This window comes from Haemaphysalis longicornis, unplaced genomic scaffold (assembly GCF_048455015.1).
Source record: "Haemaphysalis longicornis isolate Haplotype H1 unplaced genomic scaffold, Haemaphysalis longicornis Haplotype H1 scaffold_2, whole genome shotgun sequence".
In the NCBI taxonomy this organism is placed as follows: Eukaryota; Metazoa; Arthropoda; class Arachnida; order Ixodida; family Ixodidae; genus Haemaphysalis; species Haemaphysalis longicornis.
In genome coordinates this window covers 177,230,302-177,255,898 of record NW_027526295.1, presented here as the reverse complement: position 1 = coordinate 177,255,898, position 25,597 = coordinate 177,230,302, and the positions used below count along the sequence as shown (strand labels likewise).

Here is a 25,597-nt window from a genome sequence, read left to right as displayed (position 1 = left end):
GTGGACGCTGCGAGAAGTCAACGCCTCCGAAAGGGGAGATGTGTATTACGCAGCCCGCCACCAGAGAGAAGGCACGCCGTCTGTAGCGAGCGTGCGTGCCTCAGGAATAAACAGACACTTTGGGTCTCGACTTCGGTGCTTTCAGGCGTCTTTCCTGACCTCGTCTGGCCCAGCTGGCCGCCAGTGTGTTCTATACTCGAAGAACATAACAAAGCAATAGCGTGGGACGCAGTTGAAATAACTGTGGGCTTTCATGTCAGATGGTGCCGGAATGCGGTACCATTCGGCGATTTTTCTCCTTTTTCCCCAAGGAGGCAATGTGTTTTGGCTTTATGTTCCGTCCGTGGTCGCTCAGTGGAAGATGCGTTGTGCGGCTAGTCACAATGCTGGGGTTAACCCTAGCTGAAAAAGATGCGAAATGCGAAAACGCCCATGTGTGCAAGGGTTCGCTGCATGGGGCAGTGTTATTAATTAGTCACTTGCCCTCTACTGCGGCACACCTCGTGAGCTTAGGGGTAGCGTTTGGCAACTGAATCCACCTAATCAATGTTTGCTTTATACTTCGGATCTTGACAAAAAAAGCAAGCTTGGCTAACAACCACTCAGAATGCAGACGAGAAGAGAGCTATTCCACCTTCCATTTACTGTTCCACTTACTGTTCCCTTTACTGTTCCACTTACTGGATGATCAGAGATGGCCTTTGGCACACGACATAAAGAGGACACAAAATTTACGCGAAAGGTAAAAGCAACTTTCATTTCCTTTGGGCGTTGGCGGCGTTCTACCCTAAATAGACACATACACACACGCACACAACTTTATAGTTCTCAGCACACGCAGGGCGACTTCGCCTGGGTCGCCCATTTAGGCCGACGCTGTAACAAAATCGCCTGAGCTTGCAAATGGTGCCAATCTGTAAGTATTATACTCAAGAGGCATGTACAAGTGATGGGTGGTATGCGCTTGAAGAACAAACCTTGTTTTGAACTGCGTGTGAATTTCGTGGCTCGTGTTACCATCTTCTCGTCCTAATGGATAGCTCGCGATTTAAACATATCGCAATATCGGGAGATTTTATTAGCATGCAGGAAAGATACACGGTGCTCTACTCATATAAGCTTCTCTTTACGAAGGTACGTAATAATGACGCAAGAAAGTGTAAAAGAGTGAGCGCGCTTTGAAAAGTTCGCAGAACCCTCCAAAATTTGTGACTTTCATCACATAAATCTTCTTGAAATATGTGCTCGCACTTACGATCACACATAAAATTTAGTCTGCGTCTATTTTACAATTTCCACAGATTTTTTACCAGCAGTCGAAAATGTCCTCTGCGGGATTTTGACCGCACCACACATGGCATGAAGTAAGGCTCCAAAAGTCTCTGGACGATCTCTGTTTCTGACGCTGTAGTTTTATATTTTATCTTGATGGCAGGAAGAATGGCTCACCTGTCCGCTAGGAGTCCCGAGATGAGGAAACCAACCATTGAACCTGACCAGCAAGCCACGTGACACGCGTACATCTTCCAGTTGTCGCCGCAAACCCAGTCATTCTGGTGCACAAAAAAATGCACTTTAATGAAGGTTGACCGGAGCAGTATTTTCTCATTGTTACGCTCCCTATTTTGAGCCTCTTACTTTTTTTATCTATACCCTGGTGTTGATACTCGATATGCCTGCCTATCTTTATTCCCCGCTGGAGGCTTATGTTCTCAAGCACATTTATCAAGGCCTTTCGCACCGTATTAGTACTACCAAGGTAATGTCAACCTATATACAAAGACTTCCCATGCCATACATCACACACACACCCCAGCTAAGCAGTTGTTCCGCCTAGGCTCTCATGGTATATCCGTATGCACAAGATTCTGGTGGGGGCGGGCATTAGCGAAAATTGCTTGGCGCGGTAGCTGCACTTTATTTGCAAAAATATGATTACCTTAGAATAAATTGCACTATTATCCATAGAAACGCTATGATGTGTTGCTATGCAGAAGGGAATAAATCCGGTGACTGGAAGAATGTCCCTGAAAATTTTCACTATCATCGATATTGTTGCTGTGGTCATTAGCTTTGTCACTGTGTGGAGATACTAATGATAATGACATTTCCCGAGATGGCATTGTAGCGTTTTTGTTAAAACTGGATACCAAAAATCTTGCGCTCCCAGTGAAACACCAGATCAGCTCCTGAAGCGCTATTGTGAATGGATAGCCCATTTCTTGCCGAGAAGTTTTGCGGTGTCATTACGTACCGGACGTGTGCCGGAAGACTGGCTCCTTGCACGCATTGTACCAGTTTTCAAAGCGGCCAATAAGTTATTGCCGGAAAATTATAGACCAATTTCCATTACATGCACAGCGTGTAAATTGTTAGAACACAAAATATCGAAACATCTAGTTGAATACATTGAAAATAACAACTTATTCTACGGAAAGCAGCATGGTTTCCGCCGACGCTTGTCGACAGTAAAGCAGCTTTTTGAAGTGTCCAATGCATTCGCCGTCGCAATGAACACCAAGGAGCAAATCGATGTAATAGCAACCGATTTTTGAAAGGCTTTTGATCGGGTGTGTTACACTAAAATTATTGAGAAATTATATGAACTTGGAGTTAACATGCAAATCGTGAAATGAATTCACGCGTACCTTACAAATAGAAAACAGTATGTCCAAATAGCCGGCGAACGAGCGCCTTTTTTACTGTTTTTTTTCGGGGTGGCCACAAGGGTCGGTTTTTTTAGGACCAATTTTGTTTCTTTTATACGTAAATTCAATTGCTAATGACATTGCTTCTAACATTGAACAACGTCTATTTGCGGACGATTGCCTGATTTATTGTCGCGTTTAGGATGTTCAAGATAAGTTCTGTTAAACGAAAGCCTTCAAAAAAATTTACGACTGGGGTATTACATGGGACATCGAAATTAATTTTGACAAATCGGCTGACATGACTGTATCTCCCAAGAAAACTCCACTGCGTTTTTCTTACACAATAAATAATATTCCACTTCTGCATGCCAGTAAGCTTAAGTATCTCGGGGTCACAAAAACGAACCTTTTGAACTGGAACCAGCCCATTGATAACATCTGCGGATGTGCTCAACGAAAACTCGGTCTGTTAATGAAGGCGAAAATCAAAAGAGGCTACACCCGAGGTCAAACTTAAGGCGTGCCAATCAATTATACGGCCTACACTGGAGTGCGCTAGTATAGTGTAGGATCCGCATCAAGTTGGTTTGATAAATAAATTCGAGGGGATTCAAAGAATAGCCGCAAGGTTTATCTTCGTTGTTTACCGAAAAACGCAGTCTGTATCTGCGTTATTATCTCGTGCCAGTTTTCCCGAACTCTGAACGCGCAGAAAAATAGCTAGGCTGAAATAAATAAATAAATAAATAAATAAATAAATAAATAAATAAATAATGAAATTCTTATTTGACCGTTCTAAAACAGTCACTCTCCTGCCAGCTTTTTCTTCCATTGGCTGCTATTTTCAAAAACCTAGTACACTCGTTCTTTGAAGGGACATTTTCTATGCAGTGAGCTTTTACTTTGAATTTGTTTACTTAAATTTGTTAGCCTATAAAAATACCTAGGTAAAAATATCTACCATTTGTGAGTAATAATTCTTCAACTGTTTTACCCTTAGAGTTAGTCTGATGGCTTTCACAACCGTGCGGAATCTTGTAGAAAGACCTACAAACGTGCAAATTAACAAAAAGCAGGATTCTACGTTCAATTTGGAAGCGCTAGCGCAATTTTCTGAATGTCCAACAATTTTCGTTCAGTTGATCCAGGGCGTACTGTACTGTCACCAAAAAATTCCCCAAATATGATACGCGTTGGTCAATAATTTACACAGGGCTACACGTCACTTGCAGGAGACCATTGGTCAGACATTCAATTATGCAGCGCAGCCTACCTCCATGGTAACGGACGTGAAGAACTCGTCGCTGTCGTACCTCCAGCCTGTGTTGCAGGGGGCGCCACTGTCAAGGCGCGCTGTGATGTTTGAGTAGCGTCCCTCAGTGACGTTGGACGCGTTATCAATGAACTGGCAGCGGCCTCTCGGCAGGGTGGAGATGTCCAGTCCTTCGGAAGTGATTGTCAGTTCTTCCGCAAAGCACCATTGGCTGGGCGGAGCAACTAGCACCAGCACGTGTCCCAGGAAACTCACCACCGTGTGCCACGTCACCAGCACCCCGGCAGCGGCTATGACGGTCTTGCTGAACAGGCCGAAGCCCCCGATCTCTTTCAGCACCCTTTCGAATTCCATGACTCTTGCGGGCTATTCCTGTTCAAGGGACAGCAACATAAAAGCCTCGTTTTCATAGACAGTGTTCTGCGCTATTTGAGCAGATAATTAGACCCTTGGAAGTTGTATGGTCTATGTAAAAAAATTGTTCAGCGGTAACTTGCAAATTATTTGCCGTTTTCGCCGATGGAAATAAACTGTTGCTATATACGGGCATCACGAAATGAAATAGACAAGGCTAAGTCACCGACTGCTACGTACACCAGGGTTGCCATGTCTCAGGGCTGCGGCGACAGGATTATCGATCTTCTCCAGCGCTATATAGAAATCGATGCCTTGCCCTATACCACGTAAAACTGGCAGGATCATTGTTGAGATCCTGAATACTGGCCCATTTTATTAAAGCGAAGCTTTCTATGTGCCACTGAGGGCGACGTTGCCCCAAAACTCACTGCAGGAACGCCAACTCTGTCTGACGATGATGACGATCGTGGGGGAAGAGAAAGATTGTTGAAACACGAAGCTTTCTCTGGTGGAAAGCCAATACTTTTCAAATTCGAAACTAATAGTTACGCCCAGAAGGCACTTCAAGAATGCCAACTTACACAAATGGTTTCCACAAAAGCACATCAAGCGCACCAAGAAAAAAAATGCATCCCGTGGTCGGAATCAAACCTGGGTCCCTCGAAGCCAACTCCGTCCTATCGCGCCAATCCGGAACGGTCGAAGAAGTTAAGATTATCGACTTTGAGTTTGACTGAAGTTGCGTGGGAGGAAGCTTCGCTTTTTAACCATCCTTATCTTAGGGGGGCCGTTAAAACAAAATGAAAATTTGGTTCAATAAAAAGACTGCTCTTTCCTCACAACAATGTTATCAATTTTATCGCAAACGTCAAAGAAATAATGCAGATATTGGGGAAAACAGATGCAGCACTAGCGGTTCCACAGCCACTTTCCGGCAATTGCTTTATGACGTCACAGAATCTTGTTTGGGCCATTGGCGGTAGCCGACCTAAGCCACCGCCACAATACATATATGGGCTATTGTAGTGGGTCCTCTAGTTTTGTTTAATTGGATTATTAGAATGCTAACGTGCGGTTAAGACACTGTTAATTTTGTTTTAGTGCTGGCCACATTACTGCCCTCCTTCTCAAAACACGCCACTGTAGCGCGAAATTTGAAAGTTGTTCAATATTCATTGCGTTTTCTCAGTTAAAAGGACGCTTTTCTTGGCTTGGATGGAGCTGAGTGAGTTACTAGAAGCTAGTTCTTTGAAATTTACCAAAATTGTATTTTGTCATCATGGCCCCTTTAAAAGGCGATTTGTAAGGGGCGAAGTACCTTGAAAGCTCGGCTGTCGGTGTCTCCTGTCGTCAAGCGACAGGAGACGCCGACATCTCCTGTGAAGTTGTCGAACGATGGTCAAAAAACAAGTGTACAATGAATAAAACTGGTTCAAAACAAACTAACATGACAAACAATATGATAAACATGAGTAACATGATAGACAAACAAACATATTTGAGGGTACCCTGAGTGCGGTAGCGCGCTAGAGCTTGTTTTAACCTGGACGATAGTAGCTCGTCTTCGGTGGGAGTGGTCGAAAGCGCGTGGACGAGCTCAGCTAGTATACGGCATTTAAAGGGTTAATAAATGGGCTTTGATTTCTGCTTCAACTTGTTGTCAAAGCGCGACCTGAGATCATGTTTGCAACGAAGATTTGTTTCGCACAACCAACATTAACGCCGAATTTGCGTATGCTAGACCTTTCACTCAAGCCATGCTTTAAAAGCTGATTCCCGCATATTAAATTCGATTGTGTTCTAGATCACGTGGCATTCAGTGAAACTACAAAGGTTGTATAACTTTTTAACGCAGGAACTCTTTGGAATCCAACCAAAAAAATAACCATTTGGCGTCGCAGTTTGAACACCACTCATACAACAAAATCAAAATGCCCCACGGTATGCCCCACATCGTCGGAAAAATGGCAGATACAAATACCCCTATAGGTATTCTATGCGGGCCATCCCTGGCGGTCCTGAGTAGTAACACTAGTTCAACAGATCGATATTAAAAATAAAACTGTACAAAAAACGAGCTGTCCACTGATGTCAGAGCAGTTCGATTCACCGCGTAATGAATGTAGTTCACCAATCAATACCCTTAAAAGTATAATTAGGTTTGGCGGGTAGCTGTAGCAATAAACTGAGTACCGCACAAATACTCTCTGACGATGGCTTTTAAAATTGTCCCATAGTGCACAACGTTCACGTGCCGCATATACTGTCAAACGGCACATTGAACCCTAAAGACGGCAACATTACTCACTTTTCTAGCTGTATTCCGTACGGGAACCTTTGCGTACTCCTCCAGAATCGCCTCTCGTTGCCTTCCCTGCAGCTTTTTTGACAACTCAAATACAAGAGCTCTCGCTGGGACGTCGAGGCTTAGAGAAGCTGCACTGTGCGTTGGCAGTTGGCTGTTATGCCGCGTCGACCGCGGTGCTGGGGAGCCCGAACGGGTGGGGAGCAACCCGAGCGCCTTTACGAAACTTGAGCGCCCCCCGTCTGTTATCGGACAAAGCGAAGGACTTGTACGTACGTGAAGCTCTGTGGCATCCGCAGCGTGCTTGTAGAAGGCGCACCATGTCGAAAGAAAGGCACGCTAAAGGAAGTTGCGCATCGGGGCAAAACTAAAGCCGTATTGATCAATGTAGTGCCTGGCGCTGCTGTAGCTGAGAGATAGGAGAGGTCAATGTGAGAAAAAAAATGGGTGAAAGCAACGTTGTGGTCTCCCATGAAGTTGAAGACTGCTCAGTATGGTCAAACACTCTACGCGCGGATAAAAAACGAAAAAGAAATCATAGTGAAGATATAGGTTAAATGGCACACTGATGCAGACTGCGTCGTTCCGTTTATCTAGTGCTGTTGATTGATTGTAGGGTTCAACGCGCCAACGCTACACAGGCGATGAGGCGCGCCGTAGTGGAGGGCTCCGGATTAATTTTTACCACCTGGGGATCTTTAGCGTGCGCCAAAATCTCGAACACACGGCGTTCTTTTTTTTTTTTTTTTTGCTTTTCACCTCCATAAGGAAAGCGGCTGCCTCGGCCGGGAATCGAACCGCGTCCTTGGGCTCAGCAGCAGATCGCCATAGCCACTGCGCCACCGCGGCGGGTGCTGTTCCGATACTGTGACACCCCGTTGCGTCTTCTTGCCTCGCGAGTGTCTTGCGCTACATCGGTCTACCTCGTCTAACCAAACGAAGAAAAACAATATTGTGGATCTTTGAAAACTGGAGTCTAACTTAGCCAAAGTATTATTCAAAATTACAGAAAAGTATGAAGACACGAAAACAAAAATAAGCAGGAAGGAATCCAACGCCCGCTCTTTGCAACACGCATCCAACAGGTAGCACCACGCCAGTTTATTTTCTTTCTTCAATGCATGAAAACATATTACTAGAGCATGCTAAACACCTGCTACAGCAACGCGCACAAAACGCAGTCACTTCGAAGGTCGAACTGTGGTAAGCAAAAACATCATTGAAGTTATGCGAATGGTACGGGAGGGAATGCCGGAGACAGCAACCACACTGAGCGCTAAAGCCAATCGTTCACGAAAAAACGACTCCATGCCTCGAGGTATAGCTCTGTATGTCTCTGGCCATGCCGCATATCAACAGCGAATGTGGTACAATCAGCAAGAGGAGAAAACAGAGGATTTTAAAGGCCTTTCAAATGGGACCTAGGCAGTTAATACTGTGAGATACAATCAGTCGCTTTTTTTGGCTCACTGTACAACTTTTCAGCAGAAACCGGCAGGGCAGCCGGGAATAAAACAATGTTTTATGAGCTAATGTTGGCAGCATAGTCGGCATTGGACAGACGATTACCTCTAAGGCTCTTTTATGTTTTCTCAGGTAAATTGTACATGTGACTCTGAGAAAAGATATGTGGTGGACCTGAGGCAGATAATTCAAACGCGTGGCAAGAAACTGTGACTAAGTTGCGACAAATACTATAAACCCTCCCTACAACAAAATCGTTTGGCTCGATGTTTTTACGCTTCCAAATGCAGTTCAGGGAGAGAAAATCATCACTGCTTGTAACGAAGTATTGCTTATAACGAATCCCGCTTGCCGGTACGAGGAATGTATCATGACGAAGGTTCCCTGTTCTCTTATTCTGTGTTGAAGTAGTAGGAATTAAGAATTCGCCAATGTAGCGTTCAGATCAGTGAGACGGGCAGTGCACGGGTATCGAAAAGAGAAGTGCGCATTCAGCAAACAAAATCGTCGACAACTCTTACAAAAGAAAAAAAAAACATGCAGACATTTTCCGCTACTACTACTCCTTGAAACCACCATACCGCGCACAATGAATGGTGTCAGGTCACCCTTAAAATGCCAGTCCCGCCAGGAGACAACCTAGCCTTGGCTATAGCGTTCAAGAGCCATCGGCCAACATTCAGGACACTGCGCTGGCTTATTTGCGCGATTGGGCAATAGAGTTATGCACGAGTGGAAGTGCTGGGAGCAACCCTTTGAATAGTTTCCCAGCCCGCCTTCAATGTCATATGGGCCTATTTCGTTGCCGTTGATTAAGATGAATGGACTGCGCGGCCCGTATACATTCGAGCGCATCAGGACGCGGAGAAAAAAAAGCGCAAGGGTTCTGGAACCGTTCCAAATTGCGTAACACATGGGGCAAAATGCACGAGCACAGTAATAATGCGTTAACGATAAGGTTCTGAAGCCAGCGACAATAATTTCGGAAACAAAATGAAAACTTCTGTTTTCTTCCTAGTGGTGGCTGTTCACAAAATTCGATTTATATTGCTTTACATTGATGATAGAGGATAGTGAGCACTTTATGCCGGTAAGAAGCGCTTTATATTTACCTTACTCGAGTTAGGTCTTCTAACCACCTTTATGCCAAAATAATTCGCCCCAATTATATGTTTTTATTAACTAATCATACGACAAACATCGTCGTCAGTAGTGTTATTCGTAGCATGTTACGGAGCGTTTACTGCGGAATCCTTCTCATGGAAGACTTAAAAGTTGCACCATCGTCTGGCTAAAGCAACGCGCACCTGCTGATGGCTAGATCTTCTTCAAAGATTATATGTTGACCCGAAACAATCGCACCCGGCACCACTACTTGGTAAGCCTAACGTGATCATTGCTGAGGCGGCCTTCACGGACGGTGCCAGCCAACAACACAATGGGTGACCGGCCTCCACTGTCGAAGCCATCGTCACCGTCACCGCCACCTGAAGCTAAGACAATGGAACACGATGAGCCCAGCGGCAAGGCGATTCATCATTACCGGCTTGGAAAACAATTCTGAGCCAGCGGCGTGCCGCCAGAGAATAGACAAGCTATAGCTACACAGCTTCCTCCTCAGGCCTTCCTCGGAAGTAAACAAAGCCGATAATAACCGCATCACTCCCGCTCCCGGACTACCCGAATCAGACTACAATAAATTACTAAGGCAACTAAGCACTCCTAATGACGCAGATACTTCGAAAGTTTTAGTGCCCAATTGCCCAACATGTACTTTTATCCTCATCGTTATCATCTGACATTTGCCTTTGCGTGGGAATTCAGAACACGGGCACATATTTGGTGTATACGGCACTGGCCAAAACCCTATTGTGCGGTATGAGCTACACTGTAGATAGGTAAGCTTTTGCTGTATTAACACCACCAACTGTTGGTTTTGGGCAGCAGTTTAATAGCGCAGACCTAACGTTCCGCGCTGAGGTCTAACGACGTCAACAGATACGCGCAGCTTGAAGTACAACGAGTTCTATGAGTACTTTCTCCAGTTAGTACTGGCTTACAACATTGTAACGTACAAGCGGGAGGTGATGTTTAACATTTATGTTATTCCTAAAAGGACTTTCGGGGCTGAATAAGTTTTTATATTAACTGAAAATCATATCTCGTTTTTTGTTTGAAAGTCAACGAAAACTTGTTTACTGAGAAATAAACAAACTAGGTTTAGGTTATCTTCCACTCCGTTAAGAAGGAGGACCAACGGAGCTAAGCGGAGTTCAAGGAGGGAACTAAACAAAACACGTGTGTTTGTAATTTGCGATTCAGCATACTTCCCATTTAATTACCCTAACGAAGCTTAGAAGGACTAAGCGGGGCTGAAGCGGAAAACATGTGGCTGTCAGTTTCCTTTCCGTACAATCCCATGTATTGACATCAGAAGGGAATTCCGCGTTACTTTCAACTGTGCACTGTGCACAATGAACTACAAAGAGGTAATGAAACTAGGCGCAATTTTAGAGCCACCTTAACGCCTACTTGTCATAGAACTTGTTTCGGGATACATTCTGACTAAATATGAGTTACAACAGTTTTCTGTAGCCGTACTTCTGCCATAGATAGCCATCTGTTGATAGCAGACGGTGATTCTCCAACATTTGTAACTCTAGAGTTAAATACTTATGACAAGTAAATGAAACTCGGGTAATCATAGATTCGTCCCCGCGGTGAACTTTAGCATAATTTTTTTGAAGATACCTATTTTATACTGAGAGCAAACTTGTCTTTGCTAGAAAAATCAGAATTCTTCGTCCGCGCGACCCTGCCCGCGATCGAACGCAAGTTTTTCATGAACTAGCGATGAATAGCTTCGCTGCAAAAGTTTGGACTGCAGTATCTCTCTTCCTTCCATTTATGGGGGGCCTTGAAGGCAAATGAGAAAGCGCTCAGAGCGAGCCGGCCCGGCTTTATTCTAGTGTCGCCATCTTCGGAAAAAACCTCTTCTTATTGGCTTTCTTCAGTTTTGACGAGAAAGTGGCCGCCAATCCACCAGAACCTCTGTACAGTCGCCTTGGTGTGGCGGTGTCCAGGGCCAGGTGATTAAGCCCCACCCCCGCGTAGAAAATAGCCGCGCAGAATTGGCCAGCAATGAATTTTGCGGCCGCCGCTTCCTGGTAGGTGGCCGGTGCGCTAGGTTCCGGGGCTTTTGTCACTGCGTGTTGCATAGACATAGATATATGCCCTAGTTAGAAGCAGGTAGCGTAATCGTTACGTTTCCCTCCCATTCCCGTCCTGGCGGCTTTTGTACCGCAAGACGAAACACTCAAACGAAATCAAATCCGAAACAGAGCCTACCACCTGTAACGACGCATCTTATGTCATAATGTCGGCTAGCTGATGTTTATTTAAAACATTAGCACATTCCCCGCAACAGTTCCCGCATAGATTAATTTTGCGCCTACAGGTCTTAAAGTAGTGCATGCTTCAGAGGAACGCTTTTACATGATCCAGCAATCCTGCTTTACCATGCATTCGACATTCCTACTGTCACGAACTGTTCAGAAAATTGGACGATTCTTCTTTTCACACTCTTGGAAGTTTCTTTGTTACTAACGTACCACTGCTGCCACGACTGGTATTCCGTATTCAGGGCATTGAAATCTACCGATAAAGGTCAACTTGTTGTTACAGTGTTCCTTTAAGGAACCGTCTTGACGCAAACAAGTTGCGAAACTGGCAGCACAGCATGTTGAAGGAGAGTCGAGTGGTCTGACTCATCTGATTTTCTTTATTAGCCAGTAGAGGAACCATAACAAATGAGTAACTCTCGGTAGATAGGGTTAGATGCCGCCATTAGTAACAGCATTGCTGCAGTCTACTTCCTTTTCATCGACTTCATTTCCGGCTCAAAGGAATTGCCGCGGAAGCCTCAGTGGCGGCCTGACTGACACGACTGGAACTTACGAAGAATAGGTGGGCGGGATGGGCGACAGTTCGTGTAAGCGATGCAGGCTTCAAACACATACGGGTTGAATGAATCCTCATGTAAAGCCTCTAGGGAAACCATATGATGGTGCACGCAATGTTTTCATTACCGATAATTCGGCTTAACAGGGATCGGCTTTTTGTGAAGACCGCCACACGGCGGGTGGTGCGTTTCCCGGGGACGAGACTCCGTGTCGGAGAAATAAGCATCACATAAAGATCGTGGTACCCCCGCGGCGACAAACTTGCACAAGCGACTTGAAGGGTATTGAATTGTCCATGAAAAACACAAACGAACCGCACAAAATCCGTCCCGCCTACCGCTCAACGTCCTTTCGAAATTATTGTAGCGCCTGTGAGTTGCTCATGGGCCCACGCCTGGAGCACTGGAGCACGGCTGCTCGATGGAAACAGTTTCCATCGAGTGGCCGTGTCCCATCGAGTGGCCGTGCCTGGAGAGTCAGATTCCTATTGCAGGCAAACCACTAGAGCCCTATCGCAAAAATTACGCGGAGCACCAAGCCAGAAAAAAAAACAGCTCAAGTGGGCTCTTAGACAGAGCCCATCGGGCGGAGTTCACTAACTCTCAGCTGCTTTGGTCAGCCAAAACGTTTGGGTGGCAGACCTGTACTGCGCCGGAAAAATATCTAATGGAGTAGAAACAGGCATCCATGACTTCCCCTGCATCCAATTCTTCCAATTCTTTTTCCATGTTCCCCCCCCCTCCCAAAAATAAAAAGAATAACCTGGGGAACAACACCCGCTCCAGCAACGCTATGGCAGGTTTGCAGCCAATTAAAAATAAATGAACAGGGGAAAAATATCTAATGAAGCAGAAACAGGCATCCATGACTTCCCCTGCATCCATAATGCAGGGGAACCTATAAGCCGACAACGAACATATGTGACACAGTGCTTACTGTCGATATATACGGCCCGAGGGTACAACGCGCCAACCACGGTTAAGGCACAACTTCGAGCTTTGTAAGCGTGACGCCGCATCGAGAATGGGTCGCTTACCACTGCTGCATTTATAGGCTATACTGCTCATGGGCTTCAGCTCGTGGGCTCCCGCTTCTTGGCAGCAGAGCCATCAGAACCAGCTTCGCTCCAGTCGACATCGTTTTGCGGACAGCCACGTTTGGACGGAAACAGTAATCTCGCCTGGCTCCCTGGATCGTCAACTGATATCGTCACCACCGCAGGTTATAAGCGCCCGCCTACAACTTTTTCCTTTGGGCACGACGCCGCATCGAGAATGGGTCGCTTACCACTGCTGTATTTACAGGTTAGTCACTTTGAGTGCGCTGTTTGTGTGAAGAGCGACAATCGTTTTTTGGTTGCGGTGTCGTGCCCAGCGACATTGTTAGATTTTGTGCGGCGAGCATGCCACCTTCCGGCGCGGCTGTGCCATGCTCTGGTCGAACTATTGCTCATTGTTTGGGCGATATAGAAACCAACCCTGGGCCCACTCTGAAGAAAAAGTCGCCACAGGTTTGAAGGTTGTCGGCAGGCTAGAACCTGTTCAGGCAAGAATACTCACTGAATTGAAAAGTATTCCGGAAAAGCAAGATGTGGCCGACCAGCAGATTAAGCAATTGATGGAAAGAGTTACCGCCTTGGAAACCGCTAAGACTGCAGTTTATTTCATTGTGGTTGATTCTGTACCTAATGAGGCATTGCGCAATATTACTGATAGGCTACAGTCTATAACGATTAGATGTGATGACGCGGAAAACAGGCAACGCTGGGACAATCTGCTCTTTCTTGGTATAGATGACGAAGACAAAGAAGGCTGGGAAACATCCGAGCAAAAAATAATAACTTTCTGTTCTGAAAAACTTAGCATCTCCCTAACAAATGACCACTTTGAACGGGTGCATAGACTGGGGAAGTACTACACGCATAAGCAACGGCCAATCATCGCTAAAATGAGTTGCTTTAAAGGCAAACAAAAAGTTCTTTCTACCGCGCACAAACTAAAGGGTACCGGCTTCTCAATTGGTGAGGACTTCTCGCCATCTACGGGTTATTCCAGGCAAAAATGAATTGTATTCGCCAAACGTTTAAAGAAGCCGATGAAGCTGTCAGTGGACAAACTGCGCATTGACAACGAGACCTACGTGTATGATCACGCAACTTATTCAGTTATACTTCATAAAACATAGCAAAGAAAGCATGCACACGCAACGGAGCCTAAGCATTCAGACTAATGATGATGGTTTGAGTTTAATGGTGCAAGGCCGACATGGTCAAAGAGCGCCAAACACAAAGTTATTTGATGAGGAGCGAACACGGATAAATCAGTTAAAGACTATGAGCACGGCTTGTGTAAAGGGCCAGGGTGAAGAACAGGAGTGGTTGAAGGATAAATAAGGTGGCTGGTGTATAGGACCAGGGGCAAAACTATGGGTGGTATGAGATGAGTTGTAAGAAGTGAACTTCTGATAGGAATATAAAGGTGCGCTGAACCAAAAACATGGCATCGTCTCTTAAGAAGTATGACGGGTGTGGTTGAATATGTCGTGTGTGTAGTTGTGCGAAGTGTTTGCGTCATGTAATATCTAGTGCCTGACATTGTATGAGGATGTGGATCACGGATAGGGCCTCTCCGCACCTGCTGCACAGAGGTCTTGGAGATCCAGTGAGAAGGTGCGAGTGCGTTGCATGTGTGTGCCCTATCCGTAATCTAGCCAAGGAGACTTCAGTGTATCTGTTGCGTGTGTCGGTGGTGTATGGTCCCAAGTGAGGTTTTATTACGTGTAACTTGTTGTCTGTTTGTTCACTCCAGTGTGTTTGCCATGTTTTGCGAAGTTGTTGTCTGATGTGTGGTTTCACGTTGGTGTAGGGTAATGTGGTTATGTGTACTGTATTCAAGAGTGTAGCAGCAGCAGCCATTCGATCCGCTGCTTCGTTCCCGGCTATGCCACAGTGGCCAGGGACCCAGCATAGGACCAGTTCAAATTTGTGGACATACACAGACATAATACCCTTGACTATCAGATTGACAACATGGTTTTTCGAAGACTTTGTTGACGACAATGCCCGCACAACACTGAGGGATTCTGTATATATACTGGATTGTGGGATGTGGCTTTAAAGTATATAATTAACAACAAAACGTACACCGTAAGCCTCTGCCGTAAAGATACTAGTATTACTATTGAGAGTTCTAGTGACATTAAGGCCGGGCCCATGTGCCGCGCAGGACACAGAGGTGACAGTCTTAGAGGCGTCCGTATAAAATTCAGAATATTGATACTTCTGCTGCAAATACAAGAAGTGCTGCAGAATTGCACATGTGGGAGCTCGGTTTTTATCTATATGTGTGAAAGATGTGTCGCGTGATACAGGGCGGAGATGCCATGGTGCTATAAAATCTGTTAGAGAACTTTGGATTGTATCTAAAAAGGAGACACCAAGCTCTGACACTTCCTCTCTAACTCTGTAAGAGAAGGGCGCAGAGAACGATGGTCGATTTAAAAGGAGTTCAGTCATAGACGTACCATAAAAAATCTGATTTAAAAGGATGGTGTGGCATGGATGAAATTTTAAAAGCATAAAGGAGATCTGCGTATGCTCGCTGATGTTGTAGGTTCCATTTGTTGCACTCCACATAGAGGCTTTCGACCGGGCTAGTGCAGAAGGCGCCACATGCCAGGCGGAGCCCGAGGTGGAGCACTGGGTCCAGCATTTTGAGGGATTTTTTCTTGCTGACCCATAAACAACGCTATCATAGTCCAATCGTAACCTATCAAGCTGGTAATAAAAGAAGTTGTTTGTCAGCGCCAAAAGAAATGTGCGAGAGAACCTTCAGGATAGTCATTGTCTTTAAGAATTTATGTTTTAGTTCTTTTATGTGTGGGATAAATGTGAGCTTTTCGTCGAAGATTATACCTAAAAACTTGTGTTCTTTCTTGACAGGAATCGAGAGACCATTGAGTTGAATGTCTGGATCTGGCCGGATGCCACGCCTCTTGGAAAAAAAACAGAAGTGCACTTCCCGGGATTAAATTTAAAACCAGTGCTATCTGCCCAGCAAGCTAGTTTGTTAACACCAAGCTGGACCTGGCGCTCACAGACAGACAAGTTACAGGATTTAAAGGAGAGTTGAACGTCGTCTACATAGATTGAACAGGAAATCGACGGTGGCAGCGCCTTCATTTCACAGCGAATTCATTTTCACAATAACAAGGGTGCAACTTAAAACTCCACCTTGCGGCACTCCATTTTCCGGCACATGAACCCTAGAGAGTGCAGTTCCAACGCGCACACGAAAGGTTCTTTGAGACAAGTAGCTGGCAAGTGTGTTCATCATGTTACCCGACATGCCGAAGGACTTCAGGTCGCTTAGGATGCCATACCGCCACGCGGTATCGTACGCTTTTTCCAGATCAAAGAATACCGTCATACAATATTGTTTGTGGAGGAAAGCGTCCTTTATATAAGACTCGAGCGCGACGAGTTGGTCGTTGGTGGACCGCCCTGCCCTGAAGCCTGCCTGGCAGCTCTCGAGAAGACCATTGTACTCAAGAAAGTACACGAGCCTCGTCTTTATCATCTTCTCGAGGAGCTTGCACAGGTAGATTGTAAGGGCGATGGGCCGATAGCTAGCGGGAGAGGAAGGGTCCTTTCCTTCCTTCAGTAAAGCCACTACTATGGCCTCCCTCCAAGAGCGAGGAATGTGCCCCGAAAGCCATATGTTTTATAGATGTAGGAGTGTTTCAAGAGTGTCTGGGTGTAGGTGTTGTATCATGGTGTATGTGATTTGTCTGCACCTGGAGCTGAAGGCTTACATGTGCTCAGAGCAACCTTCAGCTCATGAATTGAAAAAGGAGAATTGTAAGAAGTGTGTGACTTGTTATCACGCAGGGACTTCTTTTCTACAGATGTTTTGTGTTTCATGAAAGTGTTTGTGTAGTGTGCTGAACTGGACACGTGTTCGAAATGTTGTGCAAGTGTGTTAGCCTGGTCTTCCAGTGTGTCCACTGTTGTACTAACCAGCGGGGCAGGCTGTGCGTCTGTTGTCCTTTTAGTTTTCGTATTTGTGTCCAGACTTTGTGTGTGGCTGTGTAAGAATTTATGGATGTCAAGAAGGTGTGCCAACTCTCTCGTTTTGCCTCACGGCGCACACGTTTTCCAAACGCCTTGGCCCGTTTGAACAAAATAAGCTTACCCGACGTGGGGTACCGACGAAGGATACCCCACGCCTTGTTCTGGGCCTCTCGCGCCCGCCTACAGTCCTCATTCCATCACGGCCTCCTCTGGTTGCATGGGCACCAGAGGCGTGGGGAATGGACTTTTTTTGGTGGCGTCGAGGATGCGCGCCGTGAGGAGTTCGGTAGCTTCTTCAACGTGTAGGTGTCCTATGGATGTGTGGTGCAGTTTGGATGTCTCTGTAAATGTATTCCAGTCAGCTCTTGATTCATTGAACCTGTTTTGAGAAGATGGACTGCATGGGCCTTTACTTAGATATGTTAGTGAGGTGGGGAAGTGGTCACTACCATATGGGTCAGTGCCAACATCCCACTCGAGAAGAGGAAAGAGAACTGCGGAGCCAATAGCCAGGTTGTTGATGAGGCATGCTCCTGAAGATGTAAGGAATTTCTATATCAGGCGACCTCGGGCATCTGTGCGAGGAGAGCCCCAAAGAGAGTTGTGCGCATTAAGGTCGCCTGTTAAGATGTATGGTTCCGGCAGCTGGTCGACCAACGCCTCGAAGTCAGAGCTCGAAAGTGTAAAATCAGGACGCATGTAAATGGAGCATACCGTTATCAACCCATTAAAATTTATTGTGCGTATTGCTACAGCCTCAAGGACGGTGTTGAGAGCGATAGGGTGGCATGCTAGGAATTTCCGAGCTATTATGGCTACACCACCCGAAGAGTATGTGCAGCCAACCCTATCCTTTCTGAACACGACATAGCTATTTAAGAAATTTGATTGATTAGAATTTAAATTTGTTTCTTGGACGCACATTAACCTTGGCATGCAGAATGTCATACACGTCATCGAGATTATTCAGAAGGCCTCTGCAGTTCCACTGAACTATGTTTTCTCTTCCCATTATGATGTGTTAGAACTACTGGAGTGTGATTATTTACGTAAGGTCTTTCGGGGCTTGCACTCTTGGGAGAGGTTTTTTTTGGAGGTTTTTTTTAGATGAAGGGACCCGCTCCTTGCGGTTCGAAAGAGACAGGAAAGGTCCCACATCCATCTCATCATCTAATTTGTAAGGGATACCCGGCGTACCGGACCCCCCGAACATGACACCTTTTGTAGTGCCCTTCGTTTTGGCCGGGACCACCGAGGGCGTCAGGCGCGCCCCGGGTAGCACAGGCGGTGCGGCGGAGGTGGGAACTGCTGCGGTTTCCTCCATCTCCATCTCCTCCGGGCCCTCGCGTGTGCTTCGGGCCGGTGGAGAGGAGGGAACAGTGGGTGCAGCAGCATCCCCACCGGACGTGCGTGCCACCCCAGCCACTGCTGGCGCAGCGAGCGGCGTGGTGGTGGGTTGGGCCGCCGGAGGCAACCCAGGGGGGGGGGGGGCGGCGGCGGGACCAAGTCTGACTCGCGGTACTGGGTCCCCACCGAAACAAGACGCCGCTCCGCCCCCCGGCGAGCTGCGTCGGCGTACCTCCCCAGGGGGAAAGAGGCGAACCTGTTTCGCGCCTATAGGAAGGTGATGTTATCTGTTACCTTGACATGAATTATCTGCTTCTCCTGCTTAAACTTTACACATTTTCGCGAGTATGCTGCATGGGGTCCGTCTCAGTTGGCACAGGTAAAGGTTTCAGATTCACAATTGTCAGAAGGATGGTCATGCCGACCGCACTCAGCGCAGGTAAGTCGGCCACGACAAGAGTTTGTGCCATGCTCGAACCGTTGGCACTTGAAGCAGCTCCGTGGGTTCGGGATGTACGGGCGGACAGAACAATGTATGTAACCGGCATGTACGGAGTCTGGCAAGGTGGATCGATCGAAGGTCAGGATAATGTGTTTAGTTGCTATCTGCTTGTCATCGTGGCGTGTGAATATGCGCTTTACAGCCGTGACGCCCTGATCCCTGAAGCCTTCCAGAAGGTCGGCATCGGTTTCAGAAATGAGATCTGCCTCAGAGATCACACCCTGAGAGCTGTTCAGGCTGTGGTGGGGTGCGACCCTAATCTCCAGATCTGCCATGCTGGTTTGTTTCAGGAGGATTAGGGATTGCTGCTGAGTTTTTACCTCAACTAGCACTTCAACAGTTCTGAGCTTTTTGGCGTCTTTGCCGATGATACCTTCAAAGAATTTCGAAACAAGAAATACGGATTGATAGATAACCGGTTTCGATTTGTCTACAGATTCTAGGATCAAAAAACGAGGGTAGTTATCTGGCTTTGGGAGCGACATGGAAGGCAAAGGAGGAAAAGATTCTTCGGTGCGGCCCCTTTTCGGGGGCTGATCACGTTTGGGGGCTGGTTTAGAAAATGCCGTATGATATAGAAAAAAGCAGGGAGTGGGATTACTTTCTTCCACAGCCTTACACTGATAGCTGAGGAGGTCCCGGAGCTCCCTGCCTGGTAAACAGACAGAGAGCCCATCCGCCGGAGCTTGACCTGGGCTTCGACGGCCACCGTTTCAGGTATGGTCACTGGAACCGTCTATGTGCAGAATAGCACTAACAGCTCAGGAGCGTTAGCGTGGGAAGCGCGATTTTTCGAATCGCCAACATGCCCAAGCAGACTTAAAAGGTTGTTTTTTCAGACGCGTTGTTTACAAAGATTTACAAATTACATTTGATATTCAATACATGCAACCATGTGATGTTCACGAGGCACGGTTAGGTTTACCCATACAATTGTTGCTAGTTGATAGATGGCCCCGTATGAGGTTGGGCTATAAAGAGTCTTGCCTGGGCGATGTGGTGTTTTTTTTTTCATGCAGCAGAAAGCCGGCGGGGCCAGCAGCTTCTCTATTTCCCAAGTCAAGAGAGCAGAAAACTCTCCTCGACGGGGGTAACCCGGGTGTACCGACTCAACCCGACCTGCATGGCGCGTCGGCATGGAAGCAGCCCACAACTGGGAGATGACAATTCCTAGTCAAAAGTGTGAACGAGGCGAAAGGGATATATAGGATTCCCAAATCCTATATGATGTCGGGAAAGTGGGTAAATAGACGGACATGCCCAGATTGTATCTACTTTCGTTCTTCGGGCTATTTCAGGGACGAGCATGGGGACCTGGGTTTTCCTACACACATTTATGGGCTAAATGCGTCTCTTCGAAAGGATGGCATTCTGTTGGAGAGGGCTCATCATACGGTCGGCACCTACGGAACGTTTTGGGAAGTGCCAAAATATTCAATATATATATATATATATATATATATATATATATATATATATATATATATATTGAGAGGACAAGGTTCACCGGAGAGGCCGATGTTCGGGGCGACCGTTTATTCGGAGGCTCGAGCAGGGAACGCCCGAGTACACACCATGATGCTGAGTATTCACAGAGATGAGGACGAAGTGCTGGAGAACGTTTGCTAATGATGATGATAATGTACAGATGAAGAGGAAGCACTGATGGCAGTCCGATGATCCCACACCAAGACCGACTGTGCCAACCGGTGCCGGTAGATTGCCCAAGGATGCTCACACTTCCCCCCCACCCCCCCTTGCGGAGCCGGCCGCCTGGCCGCGAATCATTCTGGAGCCCGGCGTCTGAAGGGCTTGAGGCGAGATACATGAACTATTTCGACGCCACGGCGACGACGGTCTGTTACGGGGCCTATCGGTGCTATGCGGTAATTAACTGCAGAAGTCTCTTCCAGGACGACGTAAGGGCCGAGGAAACGCTGAAGGAACTTCTCACAAAGACCAGGCTTCCGTTCGGGGTTCCATAGGAGCACTTCATCACCAGGGTGAAAACGAACGGAGGAATGTGTCGAGTCGTGTCTTGTCTTCCTGACTTGCTGATGAGCTTCAGTGTGCAAGCGCGCTTGTTCTCGGCAATATGCGAGCCGTGAAATGTACTGCTCATGGGTTGGTGCGTCAGAGGAAACAGGGGCGGAGAAGAAAGTTGACTCGAAAGCATAGGAAGGTGAGCGGCCGAAGACGAGAAAGAACGGAGATTAGCCAGTAGTACGCTGACGTGCAGTGTTATAAGCAAAGGTGACGAAGGGGAGGATAATGTCCCAGTTGCGATGGTCGGGGCTTATATACATAGAGATCATGTCAGAAAGAGTTCGGTGGAAACGTTCGGTTAAGCCGTTTGTCTGGGGATGGTAGCCGGAAGTAGTCTTGTGCACGATGTTGGAGGCACGCAGGAGCTCCTCAACAATGGTCGCCAGGAAGGTTCGCCCGCGGTCGCTAAGAAGTATTCGTGGTGCACCATGGCGCAAAATGGTGTGATGTAAAATGAATTCGGCGACTTCTGCGGCTGTCCCGGAGCGTACAGGTGCAGTTTCAGCATATCTTGTCAAGTGATCGACCGCCGTCACTATCCACCGGTGACCGGACTGCGTGATGGGCAAAGGTTTATACAAGTCGATTCCGACCGTCTGGAAAGGCGCGAAGGGACAAGGTAAGGGCTGAAGCAACCCGGCAGGGGGAGCCGTCGAACGTTTGCGACGCTGGCAAGATGCACACGAGGAAACGTATTTTGCGACAGTTGAGATCCCAGGCCAGAAGTAGCGGCTGTGGACCCTGTCATAAGTCTTCGCAAATCCAAAGTGACCAGCCGTGGCATCGTCGTGACAAGCTTGCAATATCGATGTGCGAAGGGAACGGGGTACGACAGGGACCCATTTGTGGCCGGTAGGGTGGTGGTTGCGACGGTGAAGCGTGCCATGCAGGGGCTGGAACTTGTCGAGTTGACGGCGAGCACGACTGTTGGGAGGTTGTACGCGGCCGGTAAGGTAGTCAATGATAGGACCACAGTATGTATCCGCCCTCTGCAACGAAAGAAGTTCTGGAGGGTCTTCCGGGGCAGGAGACGTAACGGGTGCTACTTGGAGTACGGTTTTCGGGACCTCCCCAGCAGGTGACGGAATGGTGGTCAGAGGGCATCGAGACAGGGCGTCGGCATCGAGATGTTTCCGGCCGGACTTATGTGTGACGACGAAATCATACTGCTGCAGGCGGAGAACCCAGCGGCCTAGGCGTCCGGACAAGTTCTTGAGGGAAGACAACCAACACAGAGCGTGGTGGTCAGTTACGATAGTGAAGTGGCGGCCATAAAGGTATGGGCGGAATGCTTGAACAGCCCACACTGCTGCCAGACACTCTTCCTCTGTGATGGTATAATTTTGTTCAGCACTTGTCAGGGAAAGACTGGCATAGGCAACTACCCTTTCCTGATTCTGGGCGTCCCGCTGCAGAAGGACAGCGCCAAGGCCATGACCGCTGGCGTCCGTGTGGAGTATTGTGGGGCTCTTTTCGTCGAAGTGGCGCAGAACAGGTCGAGATGTGAGCGCGTCCTTAAGTGCATGAAAGGCTGCTTCACATTCGATCGACCAGTCGTAGGGCGTGCCAGACTTTAAAAGCTTGTGTAGAGGAGAAGCAATGGCCGCAAAGTTACGCACGAAGCGACGGAAGTAAGAAGCCAAGCCGCTCCGTAGATCTTTTAAGTGGAGCGTACGAGGGAAATCGACTAAAGCGGCGATCTTGCCAGGATCAGGTTCTATGCCCTCTTTGCTGACCACGTGGCCCAATACCCTAATAGTCTTACTCGCAAAGCAGCATTTCTTTGCATTAAGCTGAAGCCCAGCGCGGGCAAGGCACGCTAATACTTCTTCCAGACGCTTGAGGTGCTCGGAGAACGTGGACGAGAAGATGACAATATCGTCAAGGTAGCAGAAGCACGTTTTCCATTTTAGGCCACGGAGAACTGTATCCATCATCCGTTCAAACGTGGCCGGAGCATTGCACAGCCCGAACGGCATCACGTTGAACTCGTAGAGGCCGTCAGGCGTAGAGAATGCCGTCTTCTCTTTGTCCGACTCACGCAGCGGAATTTGCCAGTAACCGGACCGTAGGTCCAGTCTGAAAAAATACTCAGTGCCTTGAAGGCCGTCCAGAGTATCGTCAATGCGAGGGATCGGGTACACATCCTTCCGAGTGATCTTATTTAGCGCCCTGTAATCAACGCAAAAGCGAACTGAGCCATCCTTCTTCTCCACCAAGACGACAGGTGAAGACCACGGGCTTGCCGAGGGGCGTATGATTTTGCGCTTGAGTATGTCGGCCGCATTGTCGTCAATTATTTTTCTTTCTGATGGTGAGACACGGTATGGACGACGGCGAACTATGTCGGGGCCATCAGTTTCGATGCAGTGCTCTGTGGTAGAAGTCTGCGAAAGAGAGGGGGAGCACGAGTCGAAGGAAGCTTGGTATTTAGAGAGCACGTCTAGAAGAGACTTTTTTGGGATGGAGTGAGATCGGGGCTGATGACGGCACCAAGAAGAGGTGTGGGAGAGGCAGAAACCGATTTGGGTGGAGACTGTGGAGTTACGGCAGGTGGGAGAACGGCGGCAATTTCGTCATTAACTGATCCAATCGTGCAACCCTTAAACAGCAGAATTGGTTCTGGCGTCGCATTCTGAACAGTAATGAGTGCAGTACCTTGCGTAAATCGGACAATACCCGCAGCGACTGTAATGCCGCGCGATAGCAAACGAGCAGAGGGCACCACAAGGACATCTCCCCAGTAATGGCTCCAGCGGAAATCGGCAAGATGTGCTCGCAGCTAGCAGGTATAACACAATCTGCTGTCAAAGTCGCTGACTCCGTTGAAGCGGAAACAATGAAGTCTTCTGTATCCGAGATGTCGATGGCGGGTTGACGACATGAAATAATAGCAGACGTCGAAGAGAGAAAGTCCCAGCCCAATATAAGCTTGTGGGCACAAGGAGAGAGCACAGCACACAATATGTGGTAAGTAACTCCGGCGATCATAACCCTAACTGTACAGTATCCCGAAGGTGTAAGTGCAGTCTCATTAGCACCGCGCAAAGATGGCCCTACATAGGGAGTCCTCACTTTTCGTAAACGTGTACACAAATCGGCATGGATAATCGAAATGCTTGCTCCCGTATCACTCAAAGCTTGTACACGAATCTCCTCAACCGATACCGATAACATATTAGCTGGATGACGTGGGGGAATTTCGATTTTCGAAACTGGTGCATTTTTCCCCCAAAAAAATTCAGGGCCTAGTTTCCCGCTAATTGGTTAGTCTCATGAGAGACAGGGCGAAGAGGAGACGACGTGCGGCGATACGGTGACGGAGATCGGCGGCGCACTTCTCGGGAATCGTGATGAAAGGCTGGTTGGCCAGGTGGAGACGACGAGCGTCGCATAGGAGGCGTATAGGACCGTGGACGGTAACCGGAACCAAAACGGAAGTCATCTCGTTCGTTGACATCGTAGCCGCGTCTTTCGTCTTGCTGGCGTCGCCTGCAGAAACGATAGATGTGACCAGGGATTCCACAATAGTAACACGTTGGCCGGCGAGCGCGGAGGTCCTGGCGGGGGTGTCGCCACGTCGGCTGGAAGGTCTGCGGGCGGGAGACCGCAGGAACAGCTGCCACAAACCCAGGGTGAGGCTGAGCAGCGACTGGCGCCAACGGCAAGGGCGTTCGGCTTACGACTTCGCAATACGACGGGTTCGTTGCCGCTGTCGGTAGAGGGGACGCCGAAAGGCAGGACATAGACGCCAGCTCCTCTTGAACTATTTCACGAAGCCCAGGTGCAGGAGCGCTGCGACGAACGCTGGCACTGCATAGTGACGGTTGGTTGCCGAGCTCTTCACGAATTATGGCACGAATCATCGTGCGTAGCTCATCATTGGTGAGATAGGCAGGTGCCAGCGAGTCATTGTGTAGGCGGATGGACTGCAGCTCGTCCAATCATTGACTCGTCGTGACCACATCGGCTACCGTCGCTGGGTTCTGCACAGAAAGGACTGAAAATGCAAACTGGCCGATCCCCTTCATAATGTGACGCACCCGATCTGCCTCTGGCATATCCCCGTTCACCCGACGGCACAGCGCAAGAACGTCCTCTATATAGTGACGTATACGTCTCTTGGGCATGTTGCATGCGATAGTCCAGCTGTTTCTTCGCGGCGTCAGTACGAGCAGCGGATGAGCCAAATTTCTGGCGTATCTGCCCGGTGAAGTCGGGCCAGACAGCGATTCGGTGCTCGTTGTTGAAGAACCACGTCTTGGCTGCTTTGTCGAGGGAGCACGAGATGTTCTGCAGCTTAGCGCGGTCGTCTCACCTGTTAAAGGCGCTGACTCGTTCGTAGCTATCGAGCCACTCCTCAATATCTTCGCCACGAAGGCTAGCGAACGATGGCGGGTCGCGCTGGCGGGTCGTAATGATACACTGCGGCGGTGCCGGGTTGGCGGCAGTGTTGGCCGATTCTCGGGTCATGGGCATGGCTGGGCCAGGCAAGCGGTGACCGGAACGCAGCTCCAGGAGTGGGACCCAAGAGGTACGAAGCGGGACCGAAACGCACCCTCCACCACTTGAGAGGACAAGGTTCACCGGAGAGGCCGATGTTCGGGCGACCGTTTGTT

General features: G+C 48.0%; 1 protein-coding gene across 1 annotated transcript in view; it reads right to left on the bottom strand.

The window, feature by feature from the left end:
* Window positions 1-6,763, bottom strand: part of LOC144169526 (solute carrier family 22 member 7-like) — a 38,586-nt gene extending 31,823 nt beyond the window's left edge. The window contains exons 1-3 of the mRNA XM_077698735.1: window positions 6,590-6,763; window positions 3,925-4,296; window positions 1,450-1,553 (exon numbers count right to left, since the gene is read on the bottom strand). Coding sequence (XP_077554861.1) covers window positions 1,450-1,553; window positions 3,925-4,278 — 458 coding nt within the window. The 5' untranslated portion in view covers window positions 4,279-4,296; window positions 6,590-6,763. The remainder of the gene's footprint in view (window positions 1-1,449; window positions 1,554-3,924; window positions 4,297-6,589) is intronic.
* Window positions 6,764-25,597: the final 18,834 nt, after the last annotated feature.